At 50.1% G+C, this 24,705-nt stretch overlaps 1 protein-coding gene and 1 long non-coding RNA gene across 2 annotated transcripts in view; both read right to left on the bottom strand.

Moving 5' to 3' along the window:
• The window catches only part of LOC123356218 (zinc finger protein 850-like), a 316,339-nt gene that overhangs the window by 141,202 nt on the left and 150,432 nt on the right, over window positions 1–24,705 (bottom strand). The window contains exon 5 of the mRNA XM_044999231.1: window positions 11,969–12,630. Coding sequence (XP_044855166.1) covers window positions 11,969–12,630 — 662 coding nt within the window. The remainder of the gene's footprint in view (window positions 1–11,968; window positions 12,631–24,705) is intronic.
• Window positions 13,317–18,849, bottom strand: LOC123356416. The gene is made up of 3 exons (XR_006575357.1): window positions 18,794–18,849; window positions 15,164–15,284; window positions 13,317–13,375 (listed from the first exon to the last, which is right to left on the bottom strand). It is a non-coding gene; the product is annotated as an uncharacterized LOC123356416 (long non-coding RNA).

The raw sequence follows: 24,705 nt of genomic DNA, 5'->3' as shown, positions 1-24,705 counted from the left end.
TGTGAGCAGAGACAAAAGCCATACAACAATGTATGAGTGGGAGTTGAACCCCAGATCTCTTGTTTACTAAACAGGGGCTTTAGTCAGCTAAGCCATGGTGCCTGCCTCAAGAAAATGTTTGTAACTGTTCCATTTGATGGTCCAGGACAACACCTGCAAATTCCCATTTCCCTCAAGACTTGCAGACCTTGAGGTGTCTGGCTCCCCGTGCACAGAAAGCCACAGCTGAGTTGACAGAGGGCTTCTAATATGTGCTTCTCCCACCAGCCACTGTGATCATAAAGTGGTTAGTGATCTGTGTTTCAGTTGCAGCAACCTCGGCTCAGTTCTGAATCATGGTAACCTTTCCTTCAGCTCTAGACTTCTCATTTGCCGCTTTCCAAGTGTGGTGGGGTGGCTGTCCCAAACAAGCAGGAGAAAGGTTATGGCAGTCTTGCAGAGGCTGTGCAGAACCCAGCCAATCAGGAAAGGGCTTATTGGGAGAGCCAATAAGGAGAAGGCTTGCTGGAGCCGCCTATATATAAAGGGCTACTCAGCAGAGCAAGAGTCAGTCACTCCTTGGAGTTTGAAGAGGGAGGATTGGCTGCCCTGAAGGAAGGAGAAGGAGAAGGGAGGGCACCATGCTCAGAGCAGTGCTGGGTGGGTAAGGGGAGCATGAGTGACCTCCTGGCTGACTACTGCCAGACTGAGGCCCTGATACAAAGGTGGAGGAAGGTGCTAGGTCTGTGAGGAAGTGGTCCAGGGAAACAGATGGCTGGGTTGGAGGTGCACCCCTTTTGCCTCAGTAGCCACTGACACAGGTGGCTACACCTTGGACTGCAGCTGGCCACTGAGGCAAGTGGCTGGGGAGAGGACAGCTGCCCCTCTGGAAGGGGGGAGAGAACTGAGTGGGGCACAGCCAGAGGGCTGTGTCCATAAGAGGACACTGAAGTCCTGAGAGTGTTTAGTGATTTTACTAGAAAACAGCCATCCCTGTTTAGAAGGTAAGAGCCTCCTCGAGGTTTGAAACCTGTTCAGTCTGATCCATCTGGTGAGAGTTGAATTCTAGGCATGGAAAACACAAGCTTAAGGAGGCAGAATTTTATTCCGTACCTGGGATTTTGTCCCTTAGAATCACTGGGGACATTAGGGTTTGTCCTTTTTGTTTCACCTTTTCCTCAATCCCTCCCTCCCTCCTTTCTCTTTGTCTCTTGCTTCTTTTGTCCTTTCTTCTGTTCCCCTCCTAACACCAGGAGGTATATGTGTGTGTGGGTGTGGGTGTTGCGGGGGAGTGCTCTGCAGCTCCCACTGTGGGAGGTCCACCCAAAAATGTGGGGCTGAAATAGTGCTCAGGCAGTGATCCCCACCGGTGACCTGGGCCATCCTTTGGGCTGTCTTGTGAGAACCCTCAGCCTCCCATCCTCAGTCTCTACCCTGATTGGCTGAGCAGGGGGTTATTGACAGGGAGGAGACTCAGGTCCTTGTTGGTCTCTTTTAAGACCAAGTAAATTAGTCATAAGCAGTTATGTTTGATTAATTTTGCTGCTTCTGTGCATTAATGGTCTCTGAGTAGTTCATGATTCTCTCTAACATTGCAGTTCTCCTCAAATACTTGCTGAATAATTACTATGCACTGTTGTTGGTCTGGAGCTCATGTGAGATCACTTCATTCAATGTCTGAAATTCAAGATCCGATGGTTAGTTTGAAAATCAAGGCTCTTGGGTCCTATTCCCAACTCTGCCACTGACTGGGTGTGTGAAAGTCAATTCTCCTTTCTCAGCCTTAGCTTCTCCCTCTTTCAGGTAAGGATAATAATGATCCGCTTCCACCTACCTCAACACTCTCACTCTTCACAAACACACTCACTGTCTCTCCCCACACACAAACAGTCTCCCCACTGCAGTTGAAAAGCAGCTGGCAATCTAGTAGGATGCCCATGGAACAGTGGGATAGAGAAACCTGCATCACTGAAAGTACAGCCATAAACACACCAGCCGGCAAGAATCAAACCTCCACAGAAAAAACTCCTATGGTGTCATAGCCCAGCTCCCTAAGCCCTCAACCACAACCACTTAACACAGGGGTCTTTCTACACTATGATTCTGTTCTCACTGAAGGGTTATTTCCAATTGTTTGCTCAGACCAGCTTCCCCAGCACACTCACTGCTGTGCAGCTCTGTACGTGTGGCCCTGGCTGAACAGCAAGAATTCCTGCCCATTTCCCTATTGGCTAGAGCATGGTTAGAATGTGTTTGTCGTTAATGATGTTGCTGTAGATTGTTCATTTCCTGCCTTGGCAATTCAGACAGTCCCTTTTCCCATTGTATCTCCAGCACATCAGTCCCTGGCTGGGTCTCCTGGGCAGTGGAAAGCTTGTTGGGAAGACAATGGTGTTGGGACAGAAATGTCTCCATGCTGATTCTGTGAGTGAGCAGTCTGTGCTTCAGGGTCTAAGGACAGATTTGGTTACTGGTGTTTCAGAGCAAAACGGTTTTATGGCTAAACGCTTGAGGATGCAGGGAAGAGCAAACAAACTCTCACCCTCAGACCCTCTGGATTTGTGTGGTATCTCTTTAAAACAGAGTCCAGCATTGGAATTGGTAGCAGCTAAGAAGTTAAAAGCTAGCGTTTGTGTTGATGCAAATTACCTGATTGGCAGGGAGAAGAAGAACTTGCTAATAGCTGTTAGCACAGAGAGCCTACCCCATCAGCCAGTGAATTCGGTTAAGCAAGAGAAATCAGGGTTTGATCCCGCAGGACAAAGAGAAAACTGAATTTTGCAAAAGAAAGCCAGAGGTTAACCCTAAAATGCCCAAACTCCAATGGTATTGAGCCAAAGGTGTGGCATGACAAACATGATTGTAGATGGACACTTGCAATGAATTTGTTGTTTTTCGAGTGCTTGCTCATATCGATTCCAATTAGGTGTGCGTGCGCCGCGTGCATGATCATTGGAAGATTTTTACTCTAGCAACACTCGGTGGGCTGGCTGCGTCGCCCCCTGGAGTGGTGCTGTTATGGCACCGGATATATACCCCTGCAGGCCCACTGGCCCTTCAGTTCCTTCTTACCGCCCATGACGGTCGTTGGAACTGTGGAGCGCGGCTTAGCTGATCTCCACTTCCCTAGCTTTCCTTGTAGTTTCTCTATAGATAGTTGTTGATAGTTCAAGAGTTTACAGTTATAGTTAGTTTTTAGTTGTTTGTGTATAGATAGTGTATATAGTTGTTGGGGGATTGGGGATTATCCCCTTTCCTCCACCCTGGTGCCAGGGCTCATGCCCAGGTCACCGGGTTTCAAACTGTGCTCGGCGTGTCAAAAGCCGATGCCAACGGGGGAACCCCACGACTCCTGCCTTAAGTGCCCCAGGGAATCCCACCTCCATGATAAGTGCCGCATTTGTAAGGCCTTTAAACCTAGGACAAAGAAGGAGCGGGACTTTCGTTTGAAGCAGCTCCTCATAGAAGCGGCACTTAGTCCAGCGCCCTCGGCACCGAGCGCTGAGCAAACTCCATCTGTCAGAAGCGCTCCTTCGGCTCCAGAACATTCCGGTACCGCGAAAGAGCCCTGGCACCGGCCCCCTCCAGCACCGATGACATCTCGGCACCGCTCCTTATCGCCGCGGCCCAGGAAGTAGCACAAGACTCCTGCTGCCTCGGCACCATCCATACCTCAGCCGGAGTAACTGCCCAAGCTGGATCGCCTGGCGAAGCCATCTGCCGCAGCATCGCTGGTTCCGGCACCATCGATTCCGATCCCGCAAGGGCCGTTGAGTCAGGTGCCCCAAAGCTCCCCAGTTCACGCTGTGGTTGAGCTCGGTCTCCCATCCACCCCGGAGACCTTCTCCACAGCACGTGAGCTTATTGCTCTGACGGAGACCGGACTGCCTCAACCCCTGGCACCACCGGTGCGAGTTATACATTCCATAGGCAAGCCTGCCTTGCTGAGGCCGCCCTCCGTGGGAGTCACTGAGAGGCACCGATCCAGCTCTCGGTCCCGCCAATGATCTGGGTCTCACCGCCGATCCTGGTCCCGGCGCCGCTTGCAGTCCCGGCACCGCCCTCCATCGCAGTACCGGTCGTACTCACGGCACCGCTCAGCCTCCCATTTGCCTGCCTGGTACACCCGGTACCGATCCAGGTCCCGGCACCGTTCCCAGCACCGTTCATCCCGTAATCATTCTAGATGAAGGAGATCGAGATCCTGGTCGACCTCCTGGCACCGCTACAGTCGTAGGTCACGGTCTCGTTCACAGTATCGACAGAGCTCCCGGTAATGCTCCCCGGTGCCATCCCGCGACCGACCAGCTCGGGACACGGCACCCACTCAAGGTCTCTCAGCACCCCCTTGGCCTTCGAGACACACCTCGGTGTTGTTTCAGGCCAGTAGTGGCTATTACATGCTGGACCGTGACTCGGAGGCGCCCAGCCACACCTTTGCCAAGAACCAAGGTCCTGAACAGGGTCCCCACCAGTGGTCCTTCTGGACACCTTGGGCGTACCATCAAGCCCAAGATGCTCCCTCAACTGCACCACGGTCTGCACCATCGGAACACCGTGTGCCCGAGGCAACTGTAAGCCGTCTTCCCCCTATGGGCACGGATGATGCTCTCATGCCACTGGCAGACACCCAGGCCCCACCTGTGCCTGACGCCACTCTTCAAGAGCAGGAGCCCCCACAGGACCCTCTCATCCCTGGCCTTTCCTCCTCCTCCTCACCCGATGAGGCGGTGACAGGCACATCCTCCTCTGGCCCTCCCCCAATTGACCTGAGGGCTCATCAAGACCTTCTGTGACGAGTGGCGCAGAATATGAATTTACAGGTGGAGGAGGTCCCTGAGATAGAGGACGCAGTGGTAGACAATTTATCGGCAGATACCCCAACAAGAGTGGCCCTGCCTCTTCGCCTCTCGCGAGAATCGGAAGTGCCACGTGTTTTGCTCCTTCCAGGGTTGCTCCCCAGGCTCCCTCTCGGATGCATTCCTGATACCGTGGAAAGACCATCTCCTCTACGCCTTCCCACCATTCCCGCTGGTCCACAAGGTCCTCCTCAAGCTCCGCAGGGACAAGGCCCAGCTGATTCTGATCGCTCCAGCATGGCCGAGACAACACTGGTACACCACATTGTTCGACATGTCAGTGACCGACGCAATTCCCCTGCCCATGTGGCCAGATCTCATTACTCAAGACCACGGCAGGCTTCGCCACCCAGACCTGCAGTCCCTTCACCTCACAGCATGGATGCTGCATGGTTAAGCCAGTCCGAGTTACGTTGCTCCGCCTCGGTCCAGCAGGTGCTCCTGGATAGTAAGAAGCCTTCCACTAGGTTGACATACCTGGCCAAGGGGAAGCGTTTCTCCTGCTGGTGCGCTCAGCATAATATTGTCCCTATGCAGGCACCAGTTCCTACTGTCCTGGAATATCTCTGGTCCCTGAAACAGCACGGCCTAGCGGTCTTGTCCCTAAAGGTACACCCGACGGCCATCTCCGCCTTCCATCCAGGGGAGAACGGGCGCTCTGTCTTTTCGGACCCCATGGTTTCCAGGTTCCTCAAGGGATTGGAGTGCTTGTACTCACAGATTCGATGTCCATCCCCGACGTGGGACCTCAATCTGGTTCTATCCAGGCTCATGGGTGCCCCCTTCGAGCCGCTAGCCACCTGCTCGCTGCTGTACCTCTCCTGGAAGACAGCCTTTCTCGTCGCCATTACATTGGCAAGGTGAGTGTCCGAGCTTCGGGCCGTCACAGCGGACCCCCCGTATACAGTGTTTCACAAGGACAAGGTACAGCTGCGACCACACCCTGCCTTCCACATCAATCAAGACATCTTCCTCCCGGTCTTCTTCCCAAAACCACATTCCTCGCGACGGGAGCAACAGTTGCATTCCCTGGACGTCCGTAGGGCTCTCGCCTTTTACATAGAAAGAACAAAGCCCTTTCGAAAGACACCCCAGCTCTTCGTAGCGGTGGCAGACTGGATGAAGGGCCTGCCGGTCTCCTCACAGCAAATTTCATCTTGGGTGACGTCTTGCATTCGTACCTGCTATGACTTGGCTCGTGTGCCGACTAGCCACCTCACCGCCCATTCTACTTGGGTTCAAGCTTCATCTGCCGCTTTCCTGGCCCACATACCCATCCAGGAGATATGTAGGGCAGCTACCTGGTCATCTGTACACATCTTCGTGTCACACTACGCATTGGTGCAACAGTCCAGAGATGACGTGGCATTTGGTTCAGCAGTGTTGCATTCTGCGACATCTCACTCCGACCCCACCACCTAGGTAAGGCTTGGGAGTCACCTAATTGGAATGGATATGAGCAAGCACTCGAAGAAGAAAAGACGGTTACTCACCTTTGTAACTGTTGTTCTTCGAGATGTGTTGCTCATATCCATTCCAAACCCGCCCTCCTTCCCCTCTGTCGGAGTAGCCGGCAAGAAGGAACTGAAGGGACGATGGGCTGGCAGGGGTATATATCCGGCGCCATAACGGTGCCACTCCAGGGGGCGACTCAGACGGCCCACAGAGTGTTGCTATGGTAAAAATCTTCCGACGAACATGCACGCAGCGCACACACACCTAATTGGAATGGATATGAGCAACACATCTTGAAGAACAACAGTTACAAAGGTGAGTAACCGTCTTTTATTGCTAATGATGATTTTTGTAACTAATGTGTTGCTATTACCAAGAACTGTAAGAATGTACAATGTGCCTAATCTTTTGGAAAATCCCTTGAACATGTTGAAAGAAATACATGAAAACACACTTTATGTGAAAAGGTCTTGCCATATTGATGTTTCACAGTTAATGCCTATAAACAGTATTGGAACTTTTCACAGAGGAAAAGACATTCCAGACCTGATGTGCTGTATGAAAGGGGAAACTGAGGCACATTACCATATTGTTTTCATGGCTAAATGCCAAGATTCCTGTACTATGAACAACATTAATATCTACATTGGTTTGATGTTAATTGGGTTCCAAACATTGGCCAGAGCTTGTATGGATAAAGTAGCTGTTTTCTTCAGCTCTTGGCAAGATCACATGAAACATAAGAACCATGCTGCAAAAGCTAACCAAGTTATACCTTGATGTGTAAAGAGATTCAATTATGTTATTGAATATGACTTTGATAACCATTTCTGCTATACACTGGTACGGCCTCTAGTGCAACACTAGCTGTAGTAAAACAGACCCAAGGATGGGGAGCTCTTGGGATACAGTTAGTGATGTTTGTGTCATCACTTCCTGCATCAATTTTGCGTTGGGGGTGTGACGTTATTGATATATTCTGGGACCATATAGAACATGGTTGCAACCAAGGTCCTGTAGTGGCACCAAATCTTATGTAAAAGGGGGTCATATAAGGTGTCTAAGACCAAGTTGTGGGTTGCTGGTTATGATTATGCTGTCTATATGTATGTATCATTTTGTAGTTGAAGTTATGAGTATTGGCTCTATACTGTCTGTATTTCAAAGTTGTGCTGTGCTTCTGGGAAACACCCCAAACAAGTTGGTGTTAGCTCTGCCTAGCCTGCTTGATGGCCCATTAAGGACTATCAGCTATACAATCGCCCCATTGAGAGAAGGCAGATACACCTTGTAACTCAGCAAAGTATGCAGGAACTTGCCCATGTGACTCCAGACTCCATTTTGCTGTAATTTTCCACAGTAAGGACAAAGAGGTTCTTACACCTGGAAAATACTATAAAAGGCTGATGCCTCATCTCCATCTTGTCTTCAATCCTGCTTCTTACCTCTGGAGGGACTTTGCTACAAACTGAAGCTCTAAACAAAGGACTGATGACCCATCCCAGCAGGGGATGCACTCCAGAGACTTGATTTGAACCTGCAGTTTATTCCACAACTGCTACAAGCCTGAACTAAGAACTTTGCCATTACTGTATGTAATTGATTCCATTTAACCAATTCTAGCTCTCATCTCTACCTTTTCCCCTTTATGAATAAACCTTTAGATTTTAGATTCTAAAGGATTGGCAACAGCATGATTTGTGGGTAAGACCTGTTGTGTATATTGACCTGGGTCTGGGGCTTGATTCTTTGGGATCGAGAGAAGAGTTTTCTTTTATTGGGGTGCTGGTTTTCATAACCATTCATCCCCAGGACGAGTGGGACTGGTGGTGATACTGGGAGACTGGAGTGTCTAAGGAAATTGCTTGTGTGACTTGTGGTTAGCCAGTGGGGTGAAACCAAAGTCCTCTTTTTCTGGCTGGTTTGGTTTGCCTTAGAGGTGGAAAAACCCCAGCCTTGGGCTGTAACTGCCCTGTTTAAGCAATTGATCCTGTATTGGCACTCTCAGTTGGGTCCTGCCAGAACCGCATTGTCACAGTCCTAGTGCTGGTTGAGCTCCCTTCTGTGTGCTGGGAGCCATCCTTCATTTTGTACAACAGTGAGTTGTGGGGCAGGGCTAGGATGACCAGATCATGTCCCAGTTTTATAGGACACTCCCGATTTTTGGGTCTTTTTCTTATATAGGGTCCTATTACCCCCCCCCCCCCCCCCGTCCCGATTTTTCACACTTGCTGTCTGATCATCCTAGGCAGGGCGGGGCAGGGGGAAAGAGGCGGGGGGGAAGAAGGGGGTGAGATGGGAAGGAGATGGAGCAGTGGGAAAGAGGCATGGGATAGGGAAGAGAAGAGGATGGGGAAGCAGGGGCAGGGGGAAAGAGGCAGTTTGGGAAGGAAGGGGGTGGGATGCAGAGGAGATGGAGTGGTGGGGAAGGGGCATGGGATGGGGAAGAGAGCGGGGGGGTTGAATGGGTCATGGGATTTGAGGGGAGCCTGTTGGGGGGGCCTGTTGGGGGGGCAGGGGTGTGGAGAGGGGTTGCGGCAGTCAGGGACAGGGAGCAGGGCCAATTGGATGGGTCGGGAGTTTGGGGTGGGGCTGTCTGGGCAGGGGTGTGGAGAGGGGTTGGGGCAGGCAGGGAGCAGGGGGAGTTGGATGGGTTGGGAGTTCTGGGGGTCCTGTCAGGGGGCGGGGAGCGGTTGGATAGGTGTGGGAGTCCCAGGGGTCTGTCTGGGGGCAGGGGTCTGGATAAGGGTTGGGGCAGTCAGGGGACAGGTAGGGAGTAGGCTCCTAGGGGGGTAGTTAGGGTGGGGGGGTCTCCAGAGGGGGCAGTCAGGGGACAAGGAGCAGGGAGGCTTAGATGGGGTGAGGTCCTGGAAGCCAGTTAGGGGCAGGGTCCCAGGAGGGAGCAGTCAGGGGACAAGGAGCAGAGGGGGTTGGAGAGTCTGAGGGGGGCAGTCAGGGGGTAGGAAGTGGGAGGGAGTGGATCAGGGCGGGGCTCCCTGGTTGCACACCCTAATGAAATGTGCTGGGCACGCCTATCTGAACCATGGTAAGCAGGGGAGTGGTGTGGAGGGTCCCTGGGGACACAGAGGAGCTGAAGTCCCTCAGGATTAGGGGAACTAGGCAATGTGGAGTGACAGGGTTCACATGCTGCACAGATGGGGCTGAGGGAATCAGCATCTACTGGGGCTGAGGGCTGGGATGGGGCTGCATGGGCAGTAGAATGGGAGGCAGGTTGGGACCGAGGAACCCGGGGAACATTTCAATCCTTAACACCACAAAACAGAAATGCTCCTGCGTCTCTCCCAGGGAATTAACATTTTTGTGCAGAAAGCTAAAGGTTGTAACAGGAAGGAGTGAAGCCAAATGCCCACACGATGGCACCAGGAGCCTAGGAACGAAAAGCTCCAGGATTTCTTTGTGTGCCTGGGCTCCGGAAAGGGATTTGGTTCCACTCGTCGTATTGCTGTGGCCAGTAACATCCCAGGAATGAGCCAGGTCAATGACTGTGACACTGGGTGTGAGGAGGCTTTAATCTGATTCCAACAGAATAATGATTTCACACTTGAGTTATTAGCGGCAGCTTCCCAAGGGCAGTTCCAACTGGTTCCTCCCAGAGATGGGTGATCGGGGAACAGGGGATCTCTCTGGCTCCCACAGTCAGTTATCCAGGCTTTCTCCCTCTCTCCCCCACACTATCACATGTCCTCACTAGTAATGAACTAATGGATATAAACTGGCCATCAACAAGCTTAACCTTGAAATTAGGTGAAGGTTTCTAACCACCAGAGGAGTGAAGTTCTGGAACAGCCTCCCAAGGGGAGCAGTGGGGGGGCAAAAACCCAAACTGGCTTCAAGACTGAGCTTGATAAGTTTATGGATTGGGTGATATGATGGGACTGCCTGTAATGGCATGGGGCCGATCTGTGACTGCTAGCAGCAAATATCTCCAGCGGCTGGAGATGGGACAATAGGGTGGGGAGGGCTCGGAGTTACTGCAGAGAATTCTTTCCCAGGTGTCTGCTGGTGCGTCTTGTCCACATGTTCAGGGTCTAGCTGATCACCGTATTTGGGGTTAGGAAGTTTTCCCCAAGGGGAGATTAGCAGAGACCCTGAGGGGGTTTTATCTTCCTCTGCAGCATGGGGCAGGGGTCACTTGCAGGTTTAAACTAATGTAAATGGTGGATTCTCTGTAACTTGACAGCTTTAATCCATGATTTCGAGATGTCAGTAACTCAAGCAGAGGTTAGGGGTCTATTACAGGAGTGGGTGGGGTCCTTTGGCCTGTAAAGTGCAGGAGATCGGACAGATGATCACGATGGTTCCTTCTGCCCTTAAAGGCTCTGAGTCTAAAACAGAGAGGGAAGTAAAGGAAACATTTAAAAAAATAAACCAAACATTGTAATACCAGGATGACTCCAACAGCTCACTGTATAGTCCTGCCTCTTTCTTCCTCCACTGGGTGTTAAATGCCTTGCTGGGATGTGGGACATTAATTCTCCCATTCCATTGATAAACTGATACAACAGGACTGAAATTAAACCAATTCCTGGCCAAGAAAGGGCACATCCGTGCACTGGCCAGGAATCAAATCCAGGTGAACTGCTTGGAAGGCAGTTATGCTCACCACTATACCACCACTGAATCTGGGAGGAGTGTTTCTCCCAGGTGCCACTTATGCCAAAGGACTCACCCCCACAGAGCTCAGGAGCTGGCCAGACAGGCAGCCTGTGAGCAGAGACAAGTTCCTAGAGTAACTGATAGATGGGGACATACAGGGCCAGCTCCAGGCACCAGCGAAGGATGCAGGTGCTTGGGGCAGCCAATGGAAAGGGGCAACACATCCGAGTCTTCGGTGGTGGGTCCCTCTCTTCCCCTCTGAGCTGCCGCCAAAGAGGAAGAGAGGGACTGAAGGACCTGCCGCCCAATTACCGCCGAAGAATGAAGCAGCACGTTTTAGCTGCTGCTGAAGTGCTGCCAATCATCTTTTCTTTTTTTTCCAGTTCGCTACCTGGGGCGGCAAAAAAGCTGGAGCTGGCCCTGGGGACATGGGCTCTACATCCCAGCCTGCGGTAGCTCCAACCCCATCTCTGCCCCCAGAGAAGGGATATGAAAATCGCTGACCATAATGACAAATTTTACCCTGTCATCAGATGCCACTGGTGTGGTGCTCTGCTCTTGTTCTATGTTGATAACAGTCGGCCGCGTGTGTGTGTTCCCTCTGTGTGCTGCCCCGGCTCTGCAGATCGCTGGCACACGAGACCCAGAGAGAACCCCCAATGACCACAGACTCTGGTAAGGTACGAAGGTACGTGGCCAGGTTTATTGTCAAACGAAGCACAGTACTAGTTCCCCACAGACTCTACAGGACATACTACGAATATGTGCCCCCTGACAATGGACCAGCTCAGTCAGTGGTGGGACTCTCCACTGCCCTCTAGGCCAGAAAAAGATACCGCCCCAGGGGTGCATTCTTATACACATCACTCCTGACATATTGTGCTGCAGCCCCACTATGTAGTGAGGTACAACCCTTCTATGCAGTAAGGTGCCGCCTCTCACCTTGTACATGTTGGTTCGAACAAAACAACTCTATCCATCATACTGCCCCTTTTGCCCCTGTCCTTGTTATCTGTGTGGAATGTGCAAGAATCGGAGTGTTCTGATATCTCTAGCACGTGTAGGGCTTCTCTCCTGTGTGGGTTCTATAATGTGAGATAAGGTGTGAGTGCTGACTAAAGCTTTTCCCACACTCAGAGCACATGTAGGGCGTCTCTCCTGTGTGGATTCTCTCATGTGTGACAAGGTTTGAGCGATCCTTGAAGCTTTTCCCGCACTCAGAGCACATGTAGGGCTTCTCTCCTGTGTGGGTTCTCTGATGTGTGATAAGGTCGGAACGCTGACAAAAGCTTTTCCCGCACTCGGAGCATCCATAAGGTTTCTCACCCGTGTGGATTCTCCGATGTCTGCTCAGGGCAGAGCTCTGATTAAAGCTTTTCCCACACTCATAGCACGTGTAGGGAGTCTCTCCTGTGTGGATTCGCTGATGTGAGTTGAGGCTTGAACTATCAATGAAGTTTTTCCCACATTCAGAGCACATGTAGGGCGTCTCTCCTGTGTGGACTCTCTCATGTATGATAAGGTGTGAGCTCTTTTTAAAGCTTTTCCCGCACTCAGAACACATGTAGGGCTTCTCTCCTGTGTGGATTCTCTCATGTGTGACAAGGTTTGAACGCTGACCGAAGCTTTTCCCGCACTCAGAGCACATGTAGGGCTTCTCCCCTGTGTGGGTTCTCCAATGTATGAGATAGTGCGAGCTCCAACTGAAGCTTTTCCCGCACTCGTGGCATGTGTAGCGTCTCCCTTCCAAGTTTATTCTGTCGCAGGTTATAAGATCTGAGTGGCTACTGAAGTTTTCCTCTGGGATCTGATGAGTCTCACAGGCTTTTTCTTTTTCTCGGAGTGCACAATTCCCGGAAACATTGCCTTTGGATCTTCCTGATAACGTTCCATGTGGTTCTACTTGCTCAGCATCTTCCTGCTGGGGTTTCTTCTCCTCATTCTCACTCATCATCCCATCACCTGAATGGGAGAGACAGAGAATCCAGACAGAGGTCACTCCCTGCGCCAGAAAGAAAGGAAATCTCAGAGAGAGGAATGGAAAAAGGGATGAACAAACCAAAATATGTGTTGGAGAGATGAAACCCCAAAACCTTCCCCGGAGGAGAGAGGAAGGGATCCGTTTTGGTCCGCATCTCACCAGAACACTCAGGGGAAAGCGAGATCAGGGAGGGACCTGCTGCCAGTTGTCAGTCAGGGTAGGGGGGAAGCCATGAGTGACATCTGCCATAATAATCCTATTCTGCAGGTAACAATCCTGAACTTGGAGAGCTCACAGGGTCTTTGTAGGCCATCCCGAATGTTTCCTGCATTCCTAAACAGTTGTTGAGTTGGGTTACCCAATTCCTCACCTGTGAAGGCAGCTCTCAGGAGCACTTCTTTCTCAGAGGCCTGGAGGTCCGGGACCCATGGCTCTTCCCCTCGTTCCAGCTGCGAGATCACATCAGGTTTGGAAACTGGAAACCCTACTCCAGGCAAAGAAAACAAGGGATGTCAGTGGAATTTGTGGGATACTTGTCACAAAGAATATTCCATGGTTTTAACCCCAGCTCATTTTTAAGCAGTAAAATACCAAGACCAGCTTCCTTGGCTCAAAGTGGCAGGAGAGTTATTATTATTCTAAATTATATTCATTACCTTAATGCCTAAGGACCAACTAACAGTGGGTCCCCATTGTGCTAGGCAAAGTACAAACAGAGAATAGTAGATAGCCCATTCCCTGAAGAATTTACAATCTAAATAGAAAAGACAGACACAGAATGCAGGAAGGGGTAGAACCCACTGTTAGAATGGAGATATTCAGGCCTGCCTGTAAAGCCTATACTTTAAGAATTTAGGTGTATTTTTATCACTTAGCTAGTTATAGGGGTATAAAAACAAAGAATCAAAATGACAGTCAGCCTGTGTATGGGCCTTCTCACACTAGGATAGTCTGAAGCCTTGTTCTTTGGCTAAGCAGCAGGGGCAGCCATAAGCTGGGAAGCACAGGGTCACAGCCTTACATCCCAAACCAGTCACACTGACATAAGGTGCTATTGGGCTGTTAAGAAGACGATCCTGTCTGGATAATGCCCATCACCACCAGATAAAGAAACAGATCTTAAGGTGGTTAAAGAAAACTTAGTTTGATAGCAGCCTGTCTGGCAAGAAATCCCTTATCAATGGTTGTGGTTGTGAAACCCTCATTTCTGTATTGTTTTAAGTTTATGGCCACCACTTTTACCTTGTTAATCGGTCTCGTTCTCTAATTGTTTCTGTCTGCTGTATAATTAATGTTGCTAGGTAAGTAAATCATGTAGTGGGATATAATTGGTTAGAGAATTATGTTACAATATGTTAGAATTGGTTAGTTAAATTTCAGTACCATGATTGGTTAAGGTATAGCTGAGAATATTACTATATAAATGGGATCAAACAGGAGGGGGAAAGGAAATTGGAATCATGTTTCTTAAGGGGGGGGAACAGGAACAGGGAATGGGGAGACAGCCAAGGCTCTGTGGCGTCAGAGCTGGGAAGGGGAACACAGGGTAAACGCTCTGTGGTGTCAGAGCTGGGAACAGAACACTGGGGAACAGACTCTATCAGCGTATAGAGATAACTGGTGTAATATGCCTGCTTAGAAACAAACCCCAATAAACATCGCATTCTCTGCGCTTCAGACATCTGGTCTTTTGCTGCTTCCTGTCTGCGTGACAAGAACCAGGGAAGTGGGAGGGTGAAGGGAAAGCCCTTTAACAAATCTGACATGACCTGATAACCAAGAGGTAAGCCTTTAAGGAAGGTTTTAATGCACTTTGGAATTGATCGGGGATTCCCATGAGGACTGATGAGGGGATGATGGTAAATACACATTGCGGTCCTTTTCTTGTTTTTTCCCCAGAAGGCACACTGTCATGGATCCATAGGACCTGTGCAATGCCCTGGCTTTTAGACAGTCCTTGGGAGGTGCCTCTTGAGCGCACTAGACCCTCAAGGGGTTCCACTCTTCCACAAGGACAGGCCATGTAGCTTCAGCACCTGAGACTGAGCCTCTGGCTTCAAAACTCCTATTTCAACCTGTGAGCTCTGCCAGCATGTCCAGCTGAATGACACTCCTGTTCAGAGACTGTTCCTCAGTCAATGCACTGAGCAAGTTTTTGATGTGACACTGGGCAGACTTTTAAACATAGCAGGGTTTATTAGCCAACTGAAACGCAGCACTGGAAAGTCCTTAGATTAGCACAGGGAAGCAAAAAAGACAATATAGTCCATACTGGCCAATGCCCTTGAGCCATGCTGCTGTAGAAAATGCTTCGGTTTCCTTTCCCTGTGCCTGTCCATTAGTCTTCACTCCGGTAGAGCTCCCTGTGTCTGCGAGCCCAGTTCTTCCTGCTCCTAAAAACATAATGAGTCCATGTATGCTTCACTCAGCCAAGCGGAGATCCTCCCATGGACAGGTGAGAATTATTCCCTTGTCTCTGTTGGGTATTCCATTGATGTAGGTTGGTCCCAGACAGTCCTTAATGACCCATTCATATCACCCCATGACAGATACATCACAAAACACCTCATGTCTCCTGCTCTTTATAATCATAGTAATACCAATCACAGAGGGAAACTGAGGTGTGTATTGGCATCATACAAGTATCACCAAAATTCCTGCCTCTATCTCACACACACACACACACACACACATTGCTCACAGCCCTTAGAGAGAAATCAAAGCACAGGAGCTGGACGTTAGTCCAATGAACACAGTGGAGGACAAGTTGCAATCCTCAAACCCTAGTCAAAAAGAAGAGACATGTGGGTCCCTACCCATAAAGAGGGGCTGGGTAGAGGCCTGATACCTGAGAGGCCATTCCTTGAGCAGACCGTGGAGGCAGGTCAAAGGCTTCGCTACCCCAGAACTGTGACATCCCAAAAGCACATTTTGGGGAATTAGGAAATCTAGTGACTCAGGTGTAATGAGAGGGAGAATTAACTCCCCAGCCTTCTCCACATGCTGGAGGAGTTTAAACACTAAAATTCAGGAGCAACAGGCTCTAATTCTTCCAGAAAAGGAGAAGGAAGAAACAAGAACTGGGCCACGCAACCTCAGGAGGGACAGGCTCAAAGATCCAAGGATCCTGGAGGGAAGACAGCTTGTGGCTGCTGCAGATGGGGAGAGGGGGGACAAGACTCTCTCCAAACTCTCACTCCTGTTGACCCTGATCTGATTTTATGATCTATGGCCTAGTCTCATGTCTTCTGGGCAATTTTATACTCGCTAGAGGTAAAATGTTGTTATCAGAGTATTGCTTATTAGCCTGGAACATGCGTGGAGGGGCAAGGAGGTGAACATAAATAAATGGGTTATTAAGGGCAGGGGCTACACTATAGCCGGGATCAAAGCTCTGAGATCGATCCACCGGTGGTCGATGTAGCGGGTCTATTAAAGACCCACCAAATCGACCGCAGATCGCTCTCCAGTTGACCCCTGTACTCTATCCTGACGAGAAGAGTAAGTTAAGCAGACCCTGTGGTAACTCGATCTAAGGTACATCGACTCCAGCTGTGTTATTCACGTAACTGGAGTTGAGCAGTGTAGGTTGAGTTACCGCGGTAGTGTTAACATAGCCTAAGCTTGCTACAGTTCAGGGCCTTATGTTAGGTGGAGGCTTTGTGGGAGCAGTTATGCTGAGGTGTGGGATTTACCTGAACAGGCCTAAGGAGACAATCCCACTTCAGATATTTTGCACCATCATTTTCAGAGACTAATGAGAACCACAAACAGTTGCAATGCGCCACAGGATTCTGAAAGAAGGAAGTCTGGGGTGGGCTCTAGCAATTAGGTTGCTATGAAGTATCTCAGCAGTTGGACGCATTCATAGATTGGAATTATTAATAAATAAGTAATATAAATCATGAGTATTAACGCTTGATGGTTAATTATGGACTTCCCAAAGGCCACATATGTTTTGGGGCACCTATTGACATTATTGTAATCAGCGTAAACGAGCAGATATGGTATATCGCCATCCTATTATCATAAGGAAGTGGAGAAAATACCTCTCCTAGTGACCATTTTTCCATTTTGTCAGGTCCCCGAGACAGTGTAAACTGAAGCAGGGCCTCCCTTCTGATGGGCTCCCTTGCCCCTCGATCTTTGTTTCCAATGGTGTCCATAACTTGTAAGTACTCACAGTGCAAGACCCTCTTTATATACTTATCTTACTCTAATTGTTATGTGTATTGATTTTTGCCGAGGATTTCAATTATAACTGTCTGTATTAAATCAAGTTTCTGTGTGTTTCATCTCCTCATAGACTCATAGACTTTAAGGTCAGAAGGGACCATTATGATCATCTAGTCTGACCTCCTGCACTATGCAGGCCACACAGTCTCACCCATCCACTCCTGTAGCAAACCCTTAGCCTATGTCCGAGTTATTGAAGTCCTCAAATTGTAGTTTGAAGCCCTCAAGCTGCAGAGAATCCTCCAGCAAGTGACCCATGCCCCATGCTGCAGAGGAAGGTGAAAAACCTCCAGGGCCTCTGCCAATCTGCCCTGGAGGAAAATTCCTTCCCAATCCCAAATATGGCAATCAGTTAAACCCTGAGAATGTGGGCAAGACTCACCAGCCAGCACCCAGGAAAGAATTTTCTGTAGTAACTCAGATTCCATCCCATCTAACATCCCATCACAGACCACTGGGCATACTTGCCTGCTGATGATCAAATATCAATTGCCAAATGAATTGCCAAAATTAGGCTCTCTCATCATACCATCCCCTCCATAAACTTATCAAGCTTAGTCTTAAAGCCAGATATGTCTTTTGCTCCCACTACTCCACTTGGAAGGCTGTTCCAGAACTTCACTCCTCCATTAACTTCGAGCTGTACCCCAATAGGTAGGTGTAAAAATTGCACAGGCTACACTACCACCCTGTGATATTATGAACAAAGTGCCCATTTGTGCCTGGGTAGGGGCCCTGCTGTGGGAGGGAGGAATGCAGCAAGGACTCAGGATCGGTGGCCAGGGTCGGTGTGCCTAGAGATGGGGAGGTTATATAGGGAGGGGAGTAATGAGTGAGAGAGGGAGGTCAAGAGTTAAAATAATATTTGGGGGGGAAATGTATAATGAAGTGAAATTGAACAGAAATAAAACTGGAGTACAGGCTCTAAAGCAACAAGGCTTGGGTAGGGATTCGGGGTTAAAGGTCTGGGATTCCCCCATAGCTCTAGATCCCCAAACCTCTCCTCCCTCCCACTGACCCACCCAGACCACTTCCTTAGTGCCCTTACTCCACACTCCTCTCCACTTCTTCCCATTACTCTCAGCCGGCACCACCTCCCGGCACTTTGGGAGCTTCTTGTGTTCCCTCCTCGTCTCTCACAACCTCATCCCTCCCTGCTGCTTCTTAGCTCTAACCCTGCACACACCCTCCCCGTGTCCTGGCACCCCAGAATTATCTACTCCCCACTTCTCCTCCCCTCCCACAGCTCTGTTCTCCCTTCACCGGTGGGGTCCTGAATGGCAACATTATAGGCTCTCCTATCAAAAGAGGAGCTCATCTGACTGTCACACAAGCCATGCATGAGTCATACACCTATTTACTCAATTTAGAATTCTACAGGCAGCATATTTTGCTCTTACAATGAGGAAAAGGCAGGAAAGCTACAGTTATTAATGTAGTTATTAACGTAGCCAATAAGGATACATTCAATGCAATTTTAAAATGACTGACGGCACCAAAAAGGCACATGTCCAAAAATGATACTAGTGGGTGGGAGATAAGGCAAAAAAGGGGGGCAAGGAAACTTGTCAAAACTTGTATGACAAACAAAGGTATAAAGTTATTACTACTCAGGTTCTTCAGAGACCCCACAGCTTCTAATAACCCAGGGGACAGGACTCCTTACCCAGCAAGACCACCGTCTCATAGTTCTCCTGCATGACATCCCTGTAGAGGGCTCTCTGAGTGGGGTCCAACAGAACACCCTCTTCTCTGGTGAAATGCACAGCTACCTCCTCGAAGGTCACCGGTCCCTGAAAGAGGAAGAGTCCAACACTCAGAACCTGCTGCCCCCGTCACAACCCCACAATTCATGGAACAGCAGCACCAGGTAAATGGAAGCTCCAGGAGGCACATGTTAACAGAGTCCCACCCCACCTTGCTTAGAGCAGCCAGGAGGCATCAGAGGGTAGAGAGAGAGAGAAACTTTGTGTCTCCCAGCTGACAGATGGAGGCAGGGTCGTCATATTTATCACATACCTACTAGCCAGAGCTTGATATAGGAGATGGGGCTGGCTCTGGACCCTGTTTGCTATCACTTATAATCTATTTTTCTGTTGTTAATTAACTTGTTTTATGCTTTATCTTAATCAGTGTATTTTGAGTGAAGTGTCTGGGGAAAAGCTCAGCTTGGTTAGCACATCTTTATATGTGCATATCTTCCCCATATCGAGGGAAAGGCGAACTATATTAATGAGCTTACATTATACAGATCCCTGTGCACCTACAAGATGGTATCATTTTGGATTTCTACTACAGCAGGTGTGCAAGGTTGGGGAGCTGGGAAATTGGCTGATGTCTTCTATCTGTCCTTGAATGGAGGGGGCCATTTAGGGATCAGGGCAAAAATCTGTCTGGGGACTGGTCCTGCTTTGAGCAGATACCTCCCGAGGTCCCTTCCAACCCTGATATTCTATGATTCTAGGTAAAGCACTCAGGTAGCTTAGCTGGGTGTATGGCACCACCTACTGTTGTGTGTGTGATAACAGGGCCTGGAGAGGCTGGCTGAATCTCCAGCAAAGCAGTGTGAGAAGGGCCAGCCCAGCTTGAAGGTTTAGAGGGCACAGTGGCTCCCAGAAGCCCCCCACACTACACCCCGGGGTGACAACCCATCACACCCTAGATTACACAAGTCTCAGCAGATTTGTCACATCCTGTCCCCTCCCTTTCCCCACCCTAGATAGTTCCTGCCTCCCACCACCTCAAGCAGCTCCCACCCTCCTATGCATTTACTGCTCCTCTCCCTCAAAGCAGAACCCACCACCAGCTCCCTGATAATCCCTTACCTGAGCCAGCTCCATTGATGCCATTTCCTTCCCCCTGGGAGGAGGGGATGATCTGGAGCGAAATGTCCACATTATTCTGTAGCCTGCTGAGGTGAAAAGGGCAAAGTGTGAGAATTCAGACAGGGTTTTTGTCCATTCCACAAACCGATTCCCCCCAGGATGTTTCCCTGCTAATGGACATTCTAGGTTCTGCCACACTGTGAAGCACAGAGTGACCTTAATCCAGTACAGGCCTAGCCCCCTCCCACCAGGGTGTAACCCTCTGAGACATGGTGAACCCCTCCCAGTAACAGTCTCTCTGTTACACTTATCAAGTTTGCGGACAATACCAAGCTGGGAGGAGCTGCAAGTGCTTTGGAGGACAGAATTAAAATTGAAAATGGTCTGGACAAACTGGAGAAATGGTCTGAAGTAAATAGGATAAAATTCAATAAGGACAAATCCAAAGTACTTCACTTGTGAAGGAACAATCAGTTCCACATATATGAGAAATGACAGCCTAGGAAGGAGAACTGCGGAAAGGGATCTGGAGGTCACAGTGGATTACAAGATAAATATGAGTCAACAGAGTTACACTGTTGCAAAAAAAAAAAAGCAAGTATCATTCTGGGATGTATTAGCAGGAGTATTGTAAGCAAGACACAAGGAGTAATTCTTCCTCTCTACTCCACACTGATTAGGCTTCAACTGGAGCAGTGTGTCCAGTTCTGGGCACCACATTTCAGGAAAGATGTGGACAAATTGGAGAAAGTCCAGAGAAGACCAACAAAAATGATGAAAGGTCTAGAAAACATGACCTCTGAGGGAAGAATGAAAAAAATGGGTTTGTTTAGTCTGGAGAAGAGAAGACTGAGAGGGGACATGATCACTTTCAAGTAGATAAAAGTTTGTTACAAGGAGGAGGGAGAAAAATTGTTCTTCTTAACCGCTGAGGACAGGACAAGAAGCAATGGGCTTAAATTGCAGAAAGGGAGGTTTAGGTCGGACATTAGGAAAAAATTCCTAACTATCAGGGTGATTAAGCACTTGAATAAATTGCCCAGGGAGGTTGGAATCTCCATCATTGGGGATTTAAGAGCAGGCTGGACAAACACCTCTCAGGGATGGTCTAGACCAGTGGTTCTCAAACTTCTGTACTGGTGACCCCTTTCAAATAGCAAACCTCTGAGTGCGACACCCCCCCCCCCCCAATATATAAAAGAGCGTTTTTAATTTGTAACACCATTATAAATGCCAGCATATATATTTATAAATGCAAAGCACGGTTTGGAGCCTGACAGCTCGCGACACCCCATGTAATAACCTCGCGACCCCCTGCCTGATCCCAACTCCCAGTTTGAGAACTCCTGGTCTAGATAATACTTCGTCCTGCCTCGAGTACAGGGGACTGGGCTAGATGACCTCTCGAGGTCTGTTCTAGTTCTATGAGGTCCATCTAGCTCAGTGGCCAATGCCAGGTGCTTCAGAGGGAATGAACAGAACAGGTCATCATCAAGTGATCCATCCCTTGTCACCCATTCCCATGGCAAACAGTCCCGTTTCCTCCTGACAACATGCACAGCTCAGTGCAGAAACGATACAGACTGGAAGCTCAAGGTACACATGCACCTCTCTCCTTTCATCGCACACGTGGGGGACTCAGACCCAGATCTTCTCATATCACAATCACACCTCTACCAAGTTGCTCCAACTAACGCCTCTACCTTTCAGTGCAGCTACACCTAACACAGTGAGTGCAGCTGGAGTGCTGGCAGAGAACACCCAGTGGCTGTTGCCAGCTTGAAGGGGCAGAGTTAAGGTTGCATTGGCATGCACATTAGCTCTCTATTTCCTAGGTTTTGGAGGTTTGACTTTTGCTGAACTTGACACTCTGTGAGGGCCCAACATACTGCTGAGCAACCTTACCTCTGCATGAATGAAGATGTCAGGGACTAGATGAATGTTCAGTAAATACCCAGAAAGTGATGACTCCCCATCCCTACCTGCCATTCACAGAGGCAGCAAACCCTGGGCAAGACAACTTTCAGAGGCAAAGAGAAGGGGATAGAGCTTAGAGTTTCTCTGCCAGACAGGCAGGAAGGGGTTGCAGCGAAGGAAGATGGGCAACGGATAGTTGGAGGGGTGAAGAGGTTTGGGGGTATGCTGGGGGAGAGAAGCAGCCGGGACTGGGCAGAATTAAGGTCCCTACAGGATACAGGCATTCGCCATAGGGCTACAAGTAAGGCATTTTACTGTATAAAGTGCCAGATTAGATTATACCGATTTGTAAAGACACATGAGATCTTTCCCTCAGGGTATCACCTTCACTGGGTTGTTCCTTTTATTAGTAATTCCCAGAAGTCAATAGATAAATAACATTCTATCAGTTATGACGTGGCCATTTCAGATTTCTGGGGACTGTCTAAAATTTTGCACTAGGGGCCAAATTTCCTTGGGGAAACGGAACCTTCGTTTCATTTTAACTTGTGTATGCTCAGCTGCTTCCAGAATTTGGTTCAAAGTATTTCCATGTTTCCCTGGCCTGTTCTTAAAAGTGCTGCTATAGAAAGTGGGGAGGGGCAGGAACTCACTGCAGGATCAGTAGCTGAGTCCCATAGATATTTATAGCTCATCAGAAGAAGGATGGGGATTGGTGGGTGTCTGGGGATTTAATAATTAACACACAAATATCACCATTCTTAATGAATTTTCATCTTCTAATTCCCATAATCCACTAATTACCCCTGGCTGCCCGGGGGGAGTCTGGGGAGGGAGCACTAGTAACCTCCTGTGGCCAGTGTGGAACCTAAAGCACAAGGGTCTTTCAGTGTCTGGCCAAAGTCACCCACTTCACTGGATAAATCCCTGGTTGCTGGAGTCTCTTTCCCTGGAAGTTTTTAAGAACAGGTAGGAGAGAGATAATCTACATATACTGGGTCCTGCCTCGGCAGAGAGAGAGCTGGACTTGATGACAGCTTGAGGTCCTGAGCAGACCTACATTTTTAGGATGCTATGCAATATATACGTATGAAAAAAAAAAAACTTACAGAAAAATCCCCACCACAACATAACGTCAGGCAATTCAGGAAAAAAAACAACCCCTCCCCTCAAAAAACCTACACTCCACAGCACATGTCAGTTGTTGATCAGAAATAAAATCTGAGTGCATTTATTTCCCATCTGTATTTGATAAATGAACTGCGAGAAGAGAGGCAACATTTGCAATAAATGCACAGTCACGCTGAAGAACTGGAGAAAAGGGGCAAATCTGAGCTGTGGTTTGTATTTTACCATTACAGAGACAGGGCCATTCAAGTAGCAACAGACACAGAGAGAACGGGGAGGGTTAGGATATTTTATATCCATCTGTGAGAGTTGTGGGGAAAACGGGTCACAAACTCCACAGCTGATAACCGGGGAGACAAACCCCCAGCGCGGGGGCGGGGGGGCGGGGGAGGGGCAGTTTGAAGGGATTGTATGTGACTGTCCAACACACGCAGGCAGTGACGGTTCCCCCAGGGCCGCAGGGAGCCCGGGGGGGGCGGGGCGTAGGTCCCTGGAGCAGGGAAGGGGGCAGCAGTGGGGGATGGGCAGGTGCGAGACACAGACTCTCACACACACTTTTCAAACCTGGGGTTTCCGGGCCCCCCACAGACGGTTCAACCCCCCCCCCCCCCACTACGGAGGCCGCACCGGGACCCCCCCGCTCCTTTCTTACCGGCTCTGTCATGCGCCCGCTGCTCCCCCCGCAGAGGCCGGAAGTGACGCACCCCGCGGGGGCGGGTGGAGGAGACACGTGACGGTTGCAGCCATTGGAGTGCGGCGTGCGCGGGGCTGTGAGGCGGTGCTGGCTCCCCCGCTGGGGGCGGGGTTATCCACAGCCCCGCCCCTAACCCCCCCCCGCTCCGGGTCCCTCCTGCCGATCCCGGCCTCCCCGCTCCCTGGCAGGAGCGTGTCCGCCCCACACGTGTCCCCGCCCCACGCGGGGCCTGCCCCTCCCCCTCCCGCGGGGGCCTGCGGTGGGGGCGGGGCCCGTCATTAGCCCCGCCCTGCCGGGGGGGAGGGGCAGCCCCTAGGCCAGAGCCTGCAGGGAAGGAGCTCAGAGCCCCCAGACCGAGAAGGGGGGGGAGACGGGACCAGGAAGGGGGGAAATGCAGAGAGATGGGCCGGGGGAGAGGGGGCCGATGGGACTGGGCTGGGGAGATGGGACCAGGGGTGGGGATGGGGGGAGATGGGACTGGGAAAATGGGAGATGTGGGGGGGGGTGGATTCCCAGACCCGGGACCTGCCCAGACCCACTGGCTTCAGCCTCTCTGGGCAGATAGTCCCATCCCGGGGAACAAGGAGCAGAAGGAGGCAAAGCTGGATTCGTCGGACACGGGCCAGCCGCAGGGGTTTCCTCACCATGTAGACGTGCCCTGACATTATGCCTACACTGCGATTAACCCCCCCATGGCACCTGTCTCCAAGCCCAGGGCAGCTCGCTCAGGCGCATGGGGCTGGGACTGCAGGGCTGTACAACGACAGTGCAGACATACGGGCTGAGCCCCACGAGGGGGGAGGGTTTCCGAACCCAGCAGAAACACAAGTATCTGCACCACAGCTTTGAGCCCCACAGCTTTAGCTCCACGAGCCCAAGTCTGATGACCCAGGCCAGCCCTGCTGCCATCTTTGTCCCAGGAGAGATGGACTCTGTGGGTACGTCTCCATTGTAATGTCAGCCCAGGTGTGTGCAAAGCAGCCCCCTATTCACCACTGTCATAATGATGATATG

The sequence above is a fragment of the Mauremys mutica genome, chromosome 1, assembly GCF_020497125.1.
Source record: "Mauremys mutica isolate MM-2020 ecotype Southern chromosome 1, ASM2049712v1, whole genome shotgun sequence".
NCBI classification, from domain to species: domain Eukaryota; kingdom Metazoa; phylum Chordata; order Testudines; family Geoemydidae; genus Mauremys; species Mauremys mutica.
This window is presented reverse-complemented; position numbering and strand designations above follow the sequence as displayed.